Consider the following 10058-nt stretch of genomic DNA (forward strand, 5'->3'; position numbering starts at 1 on the left):
ACCTGAAAACGTAGCCCTCCAGCAGAGTGCTGTCACGGCTCCCCGAGGCTTCCATCTTCATCTGGTCTTCCTTCGTGGTTCGCGAGTTGCAGCCATCTGATTGGCCGGCCCGCGCATGTCACTCCCGCGCATGTGCAAAGGGAGTTTCGGCCATGGCACGGCTCTCAATGGTCGTCACGGCGTCCATTGAGAGCACAGTGTGCATGCACTAGTGACATCTCCGGCGTTTATAGAGTAAATATCTCCTAAACGATGCACGTTTAGGAGACATTTACAGTGACTACAGGTAAGCCTTATTAAAGACTTCACTGTTGGTAAAATATGCAAAGAGGAGTTTACTTCCATTTTAACTTGCATTTTTGGATGGCATGGAGAACTGTGTACACAGACAGTGATTTCTGGAAGTATTTTTGAGCCTATGAAGTGATGTCTGTCACAGGACCATGCCTGTTTTTAATGCATTGCTGTTTGAGGTCCCAAAGATCACAGGCATCATATATTACATTTCATCCTGGTCCCTTGCGCACAGAGATTTCTCCAGATTCTCAGAATCATTCTATATTAAGTACTGTAGATGATATATTTTAAAGTCTTTGAAATTTTTACATTGAGGAACATTATTCTGAAATTGTTCGACAATTTTTAGATGCAGCTTTTTACAGATTGGTGAACCTCTGTGCATCTTTACTTCTGAGACACTCTTGCTCTCTAAGATGCTCCTTTTTATACCCAATCGTGTTACTGACCTGTTGCCAATTAACCTAACTAGTTGCAGTTTGTTCCATCTCCACTTGTTTGTACCATTTACTTTGCCAGCTTTTTTTGTTTCTCTGTCCAAAAAGTTTACATTTTCTCAGTTTAAACATTTAATATGTTTTCTATTTTAAATAAAATATGGCTTTATGAGATTTGCAAATCATTGCATTCTGTTTTTATTTAGATTTTACACAGTGTTCCTACTTTTTTTGTAATTGGGGTTGACATTTGGTGTAATCCTGACGATAAGTTTGGGTTTACCTCCGCAGCCCAATTTAGAACTACTTCACTCGGTATATGAATGTATGTATGTATGTTACAAAAGCACATTAGAGTCTGTCTCTGTTCCAGATGTTTATTTTATGAAACATATTTGTACTCCAATGTTTTATTTTTTTTATGCAATTACTGTAATTCTGCATATAGCTGCACTTTTACATCAGAATTTATTGTTTTGTCTTATCTTTTCAGCTCTGTTATGACTATAAGTTTGATTTTGAAGATGACCAGCACAAGATCCCCTGCCACTGTGGTGCCGTTAACTGCCGGAAATGGATGAACTGAAAGCATTCCTTGCTACTCCATGGTTTTACTTGTCCCTGAGATGTGATTAAACATGCTGGCAAAATGATACATTTGTGTCTTCAAAACCTGCTTAGCAAGTGAAACTAGATGCTGCCTAAGGAGGAGGCCACTGTCACGCCTCTCTGGAGTGTTCTGACCAGGCAGCTGGTTTCTGAGCGAGTCCAGTGCTTTAGCTTTGTGCTCACTGAAGAAAATGTTTTACTTGGTCAAGGAACACGTCAGCAAGCGGGCAAATACCTGAATGTAAGACTGAGATCACCAGCGAAAGAAGATACCCAGCGTGCTGGCCACAGCCTTATATGAAAAAGGGGCAGGCCCTCTAATAAAGAAAACTAAATAAATAAACGTAGACACCACTGAACAAGGAATGTACTGAAATGACTTCCTTAGGGATAGAGCTAAGGGAAAATAACTTGCACTAAAATACATTTAAAATACTTGATTCCATGAGTCAGTTTATTGTAGTTTTTTTTTTTATTTCTGTAAAATAAGAGAAACTTTTTGTATTTATTATTGGATAACTGAATGAAGCTATTTTTTAAAAGAAAAAAAAATAGAAGAAAGCCAAGCTGCTGCTGTTACTTGCAGAATTAACAAATTATGTTACTTTGTACAGATGTGTAAATAATTTGAATATATAATACATTATAAAATAGTGATTGACCAAATGCTACCAGACTCTGCAGCAGTTTGGGTGCTAATTTTGAAAAAAAAATTAAGATAGGGATGTTACAATGTGATTTTTTTTTTTTGTATCATATAAGAATTGATTTTTTTTGGTTCTTACCAAAATCATTAAAAAAAAAAAAAAAAAACAAGTTTAGACAAAATTGTGGTCTTTCTGTTTTAAATTTGTCTAGTCAGAATGGCATGGGTTTTTTTCCCCTTTTTGGTTTAACATTAATCAAGGTTGGTCCTGCTAGTTTTTGTTTTCACATTTCAAGTCAGATTGTAACATCCCTGTTTTTTTCGAGTCAGGTTCTTTGTGCTTATATTTTTTGATAACTGTGAATAACTGCTAAAACTACCCAAAAGGAGGGCTGTGCTTTTTTTTTTTTTCTTTTCATTTTTCTTTTTCCTATCAGCATACATATAAAAAAGGAAAAAAAAGTCAGGTTTAGGTCATCAGTTAATAAATGAATCATGAGAAAGGAAAATGTTTCATGATAGCATTTTTGCTATTGGTAAATTAAAAAAAATTAAGATTAATTGTAGAATACAATACTTGCAACTGCAAAACTTTGGAGGTAGGGTTTGGAAAAATTAATTTAAAACATTTATAAGAATTTTTGTTTACATTTCTTAAAAAAGATACCATTTGTGTTTTGCTTGTAGAAAGTTTGCTTTTGAAATTTTTTTTTTTTTTTTACACTTCGAATTCCGGTACTGACACTTCACAGGCTGAATATAAAAAAAAGCTTTTTATTTGTGTGCACAATGGAAGTCGACTGTATGCTCTTGATCTACTCAGTCACACAGTCTTGAACTTGTAATGTATATGGCATGATGTATTTTTTATCGTACAAAAGAAATTAATTGTATATATTTTTTTTCTCTTGGTAAATAGCTGTATGAAATTGTTTCTTGAATATTTTTCTTCTTGTAAAATATCTCAACATCCTACCAGTATTTGTCCTACAGTTCATTTTTTTCTGTCCTGTAAAATAGTATCTAATGTTGGCAAAAAAATGATTTTTGGAGTATACAGAGTGTTATGGGTTTTGGAATTTGTGGAAGCAGATTTAGAAGATCAGCATTTACAAATAAAATATTTTACAACTATAACCTTTTGTGGGACATCTTTTCAGAGCATTTGTGAACTGTGAAAGATAGCATTAATACTGGTTATCACAAATACATTGTGTGGCTAAAAGTTTTTGGACACTTGGCCTTCGCACCTATAGGAGCTTGTTGGACATCTAATTCCAGAATTAAGGCATAGAATCAATAACACAGCCATACAATCTCCATTGACAAGTATTATCCCACTAAAGCAGCGGTTCTCAACCTGTGGGTCGCGACCCCTTTGGGGGTCAAACAACCCTTTCACAGGGGTCTCCTAAGACCATCGGAAAGCACATATTTCCGATGGTCTTAGGAACCGAGACACCGCTCCTCTATCAGTCTCCGGGCGGGTCCGCCCACATGCAGATACGTCCACATTTCCCTGGACGCGATGTGTGCGCGGGATGACATGCCGCCCGTCATCTAACCACATCCCCGGGATCACTCAACAGCTCTGCCTCCTCGCCAGTGATTGGCCGCCGGAACTATAGCTCAGGAGAGGCACACAGGCGGCCAATCACCGGTGAGGAGGAGGAGCCGAGCAGCAGCGCGAAGATCAAAGAAGATCGAGCAAGGGAGCGGCCGGAGAAGGAAGACAGCTGACAAGTGTCTGTAGCGTGCAGATGGTGCTGCTGCAGCCAGGTATGCTGGCTGTAGATGGGAGAGGGAGGGAGCAAACCCAGGCTGGAGCAGGAGTCAGCAAGGTAAGTATCATTGGTGTCAGTAGGAGGAATAGTGCCCCATCATTGGTGTCAGTGGGAGGAATAGTGCCCCATCATTGGTGTCACTAATACCAATGATGGGGCACTATTCCTCCCACTGACACCAATGATGGGGCACTATTCCTCCCACTGACACCAATGATGGGGCACTATTTCATCCCCCCCCCCCACTGACACCAACGATGGGGCACTATTCCTCCCCCCACTGACACCAACGATGGGGCACTATTCCTCCCCCCACTGACACCAACGACGGGGCACTATTCCTCCCCCCACTGACACCAACGACGGGGCACTATTCCTCCCCCCACTGACACCAACGACGGGGCACTATGCCTCCCCCCACTGACACCAACGACGGGGCACTATGCCTCCCCCCACTGACACCAACGACGGGGCACTATGCCTCCCCCCACTGACACCAACGACGGGGCACTATGCCTCCCCCCACTGACACCAACGACGGGGCACTATGCCTCCCCCCACTGACACCAACGACGGGGCACTATGCCTCCCCCCACTGACACCAACGACGGGGCACTATGCCTCCCCCCCACTGACACCAACGACGGGGCACTATGCCTCCCCCCCACTGACACCAACGACGGGGCACTATGCCTCCCCCCCACTGACACCAACGACGGGGCACTATGCCTCCCCCCCACTGACACCAACGACGGGGCACTATGCCTCCCCCCCACTGACACCAACGACGGGGCACTATGCCTCCCCCCCACTGACACCAACGACGGGGCACTATGCCTCCCCCCCACTGACACCAACGACGGGGCACTATGCCTCCCCCCCACTGACACCAACGACGGGGCACTATGCCTCTCCCCCACTGACACCAACGACGGGGCACTATGCCTCCCCCCCACTGACACCAACGACGGGGCACTATGCCTCCCCCCCACTGACACCAACGACGGGGCACTATGCCTCCCCCCCACTGACACCAACGACGGGGCACTATGCCTCCCCCCCACTGACACCAACGACGGGGCACTATGCCTCCCCCCCACTGACACCAACGACGGGGCACTATGCCTCCCCCCCCACTGACACCAACGACGGGGCACTATGCCTCCCCCCCCACTGACACCAACGACGGGGCACTATGCCTCCCCCCCCACTGACACCAACGACGGGGCACTATGCCTCCCCCCCCACTGACACCAACGACGGGGCACTATGCCTCCCCCCCCACTGACACCAACGACGGGGCACTATGCCTCCCCCCCCCACTGACACCAACGACGGGGCACTATGCCTCCCCCCCCCACTGACACCAACGACGGGGCACTATGCCTCCCCCCCCCACTGACACCAACGACGGGGCACTATGCCTCCCCCCCCACTGACACCAACGACGGGGCACTATGCCTCCCCCCACTGACACCAACGACGGGGCACTATGCCTCCCCCCACTGACACCAACGACGGGGCACTATGCCTCCCCCCACTGACACCAACGACGGGGCACTATGCCTCCCCCCACTGACACCAACGACGGGGCACTATGCCTCCCCCCACTGACACCAACGACGGGGCACTATGCCTCCCCCCACTGACACCAACGACGGGGCACTATGCCTCCCCCCACTGACACCAACGACGGGGCACTGTGCCTCCCCCCACTGACACCAACGACGGGGCACTGTGCCTCCCCCCACTGACACCAACGACGGGGCACTGTGCCTCCCCCCACTGACACCAACGACGGGGCACTGTGCCTCCCCCCACTGACACCAACGACGGGGCACTGTGCCTCCCCCCACTGACACCAACGACGGGGCACTGTGCCTCCCCCCACTGACACCAACGACGGGGCACTGTGCCTCCCCCCACTGACACCAACGACGGGGCACTGTGCCTCCCCCCACTGACACCAACGACGGGGCACTGTGCCTCCCCCCACTGACACCAACGACGGGGCACTGTGCCTCCCCCCACTGACACCAACGACGGGGCACTGTGCCTCCCCCCACTGACACCAACGACGGGGCACTGTGCCTCCCCCCACTGACACCAACGACGGGGCACTGTGCCTCCCCCCACTGACACCAACGACGGGGCACTGTGCCTCCCCCCACTGACACCAACGACGGGGCACTGTGCCTCCCCCCACTGACACCAACGACGGGGCACTGTGCCTCCCCCCACTGACACCAACGACGGGGCACTGTGCCTCCCCCCACTGACACCAACGACGGGGCACTGTGCCTCCCCCCACTGACACCAACGACGGGGCACTGTGCCTCCCCCCACTGACACCAACGACGGGGCACTGTGCCTCCCCCCACTGACACCAACGACGGGGCACTGTGCCTCCCCCCACTGACACCAACGACGGGGCACTGTGCCTCCCCCCACTGACACCAACGACGGGGCACTGTGCCTCCCCCCACTGACACCAACGACGGGGCACTGTGCCTCCCCCCACTGACACCAACGACGGGGCACTGTGCCTCCCCCCACTGACACCAACGACGGGGCACTGTGCCTCCCCCCACTGACACCAACGACGGGGCACTGTGCCTCCCCCCACTGACACCAACGACGGGGCACTGTGCCTCCCCCCACTGACACCAACGACGGGGCACTGTGCCTCCCCCCACTGACACCAACGACGGGGCACTGTGCCTCCCCCCACTGACACCAACGACGGGGCACTGTGCCTCCCCCCACTGACACCAACGACGGGGCACTGTGCCTCCCCCCACTGACACCAACGACGGGGCACTGTGCCTCCCCCCACTGACACCAACGACGGGGCACTGTGCCTCCCCCCACTGACACCAACGACGGGGCACTGTGCCTCCCCCCACTGACACCAACGACGGGGCACTGTGCCTCCCCCCACTGACACCAACGACGGGGCACTGTGCCTCCCCCCACTGACACCAACGACGGGGCACTGTGCCTCCCCCCACTGACACCAACGACGGGGCACTGTGCCTCCCCCCACTGACACCAACGACGGGGCACTGTGCCTCCCCCCACTGACACCAACGACGGGGCACTGTGCCTCCCCCCACTGACACCAACGACGGGGCACTGTGCCTCCCCCCACTGACACCAACGACGGGGCACTGTGCCTCCCCCCACTGACACCAACGACGGGGCACTGTGCCTCCCCCCACTGACACCAACGACGGGGCACTGTGCCTCCCCCCACTGACACCAACGACGGGGCACTGTGCCTCCCCCCACTGACACCAACGACGGGGCACTGTGCCTCCCCCCACTGACACCAACGACGGGGCACTGTGCCTCCCCCCACTGACACCAACGACGGGGCACTGTGCCTCCCCCCACTGACACCAACGACGGGGCACTGTGCCTCCCCCCACTGACACCAACGACGGGGCACTGTGCCTCCCCCCACTGACACCAACGACGGGGCACTGTGCCTCCCCCCACTGACACCAACGACGGGGCACTGTGCCTCCCCCCACTGACACCAACGACGGGGCACTGTGCCTCCCCCCACTGACACCAACGACGGGGCACTGTGCCTCCCCCCACTGACACCAACGACGGGGCACTGTGCCTCCCCCCACTGACACCAACGACGGGGCACTGTGCCTCCCCCCACTGACACCAACGACGGGGCACTGTGCCTCCCCCCACTGACACCAACGACGGGGCACTGTGCCTCCCCCCACTGACACCAACGACGGGGCACTGTGCCTCCCCCCACTGACACCAACGACGGGGCACTGTGCCTCCCCCCACTGACACCAACGACGGGGCACTGTGCCTCCCCCCACTGACACCAACGACGGGGCACTGTGCCTCCCCCCACTGACACCAACGACGGGGCACTGTGCCTCCCCCCACTGACACCAACGACGGGGCACTGTGCCTCCCCCCACTGACACCAACGACGGGGCACTGTGCCTCCCCCCACTGACACCAACGACGGGGCACTGTGCCTCCCCCCACTGACACCAACGACGGGGCACTATTCCTCCCCCCACTGACACCAACGACGGGGCACTATGCCTCCCCCCACTGACACCAACGACGGGGCACTATTCCTCCCCCCACTGACACCAACGACGGGGCACTATTCCTCCCCCCACTGACACCAACGACGGGGCACTATTCCTCCCCCCACTGACACCAACGACGGGGCACTATTCCTCCCCCCACTGACACCAACGACGGGGCACTATTCCTCCCCCCACTGACACCAACGATGGGGCACTATTCCTCCCCCCACTGACACCAACGATGGGGCACTATTCCTCCCCCCACTGACACCAACGATGGGGCACTATTCCTCCCCCCACTGACACCAACGATGGGGCACTATTCCTCCCCCCACTGACACCAACGATGGGGCACTATTCCTCCCCCCACTGACACCAACGATGGGGCACTCTTCCTCCCACTGACACCAACGATGGGGCACTCTTCCTCCCACTGACACCAACGATGGGGCACTACTCCTCCCACTGATACCAATGATGGGGCACTACTCCTCCCACTGCAAAATTACAGTTATGAAGTAGCAACGAAAATAATTTTATGGTTGGGGGTCACCACAACATGAGGAACTGTATTAAAGGGTCGCGGCATTAGGAAGGTTGAGAACCACTGCACTAAAGCATTTTAAATGACTGTTCCCTTGCATCTTTGTGGCAAAAATATTGGGAATACCGATTTCTGTTCCAGACGAAATGTGCTTTGTGTAAAAATCTCATAAAGACATACTGTCGCTTGATCAGCTCATTATGAGGGAACTTGAGTGGCCTACAAAAAGCCCTGATCTAAACCCTATGTGAACACTTCTGGGATGAAAAAGAAGACTGATTGCAAGCCAGGGCTTCTTGTTTAACATCTTTGTCTGACCTCACAAATGCTGTTTTGGCTTAATGTGTGCAAAATATCACAGACACATTCCACATTTATGGGTAAGTCGTCTTAGAAGAGTGGAGACGGGTATAGCTGCAAAGCCACCACTTCCATTGTTATGCCCATGGTTTTCAAATAAGATGTCTGACAATTTGATATTGGTGTGATGGTCAGGTGTCCACAAACTTTTGATCATATAATGTGTGTTTGCAGTTGTAGAAGCAAAAGACAATTTGGGGGAGGTATCCTAAAACTGGCGCACTCTGAATGTGGTGCAGCTGTGCATGGTAGCCAATCAGCTTCAAACTTCAGCTTTTCAATTAGGTTTTGATTATAACACCCCAGTCACATCAAAGCCGATTTTGAAATTTGTGAAACTTACAGTGAAGTCGCGGGATTTCAAAATCGGGTGAGATGCCAATTTAATTGCAATTTGCAAGACATCTGAGACAGATGTCTATGCAAATCGTAACAAAAGTAGTGCATATACTACTTTAGAAATCGGTGCGGCTCCAACCAAGTCGTAACCGCACCGATATGACCGCTCTAATAGCAGACTATAGGGTGCGACTTGGCATAAGATTTGCATGTCACAGGGCATGCAAATCGCACCTTATGTGACCGGGGGCTAAAACCTGGAAGCTGATTGGTTTCTATGCAGAGCTGCACCAGATTTTGCACTCATCAGTTTTAGTTAATCAGCCCCTTTGTGTCTGCTAACATTATTTTACAGTTAAAAATAACCATATCACTGGTTGTAGATGATCTGATATCTCATGCTTGTCAGACTGACCACTTCCACAATCTGGAAACAATCAGAAGATTTCTTGCCTGCATGTGTGATTTATCATATTTTCAGTCCATGAGAACCAATGTTGTTTCACTTTAAAATTTGATACATGTGGTTAAACCTAGGCCTGCTATCTGTGAGAATGTAATAGCGGTCTTTACAAGTATAAAACTGTGGTGAAAGTCTCTTAGGTGAGTTTGAGGTGGAGCACGTGTGACGGTTTCTGTAGCAGTTTAGGTCTGCCCCCCATCCCGCATTGACATCAACTTTGCATGAGTAATGATGAACTCACAGGGACTCTTCCTCTTCATTGGCTGAGAAAGCAGCAGGAGCCATTGGCTCCCGCTACTGTCAATCACAGCCAGTGAATCAATGAGGGGGCGGGGCCTAGCTGTGCTCCGTATGTGAACGTACACACAGCAGCAGCTCGGAAGCGAGCCTACTTGGGTGCCCCCATAGCAAGCTGCTTGCTATTCGGGAAGAGGGAGGGGCCAGGAGTGCCATCGATGGACCCAAGAAGAGGAGGATCGGGGCTGCTCTATGCAAAACCATTG

The 10058-nt window shown here is 51.5% G+C and overlaps 1 protein-coding gene across 1 annotated transcript in view; it reads left to right on the top strand.

The window, feature by feature from the left end:
• The window catches only part of LOC149465893 (histone-lysine N-methyltransferase 2C-like), a 280655-nt gene extending 277529 nt beyond the window's left edge, over window positions 1–3126 (top strand). Inside the window, exon 59 of the mRNA XM_089673215.1 lies at window positions 1228–3126. Coding sequence (XP_089529341.1) covers window positions 1228–1320 — 93 coding nt within the window. The 3' untranslated portion in view covers window positions 1321–3126. The remainder of the gene's footprint in view (window positions 1–1227) is intronic.
• The last annotated feature ends 6932 nt before the right edge of the window (window positions 3127–10058 follow it).

The sequence above is a fragment of the Staurois parvus genome, unplaced genomic scaffold, assembly GCF_062004578.1.
Source record: "Staurois parvus isolate SC_StPar_1 unplaced genomic scaffold, SC_StPar_1.0 ptg000136l, whole genome shotgun sequence".
Classification (NCBI taxonomy): Eukaryota; Metazoa; Chordata; class Amphibia; order Anura; family Ranidae; genus Staurois; species Staurois parvus.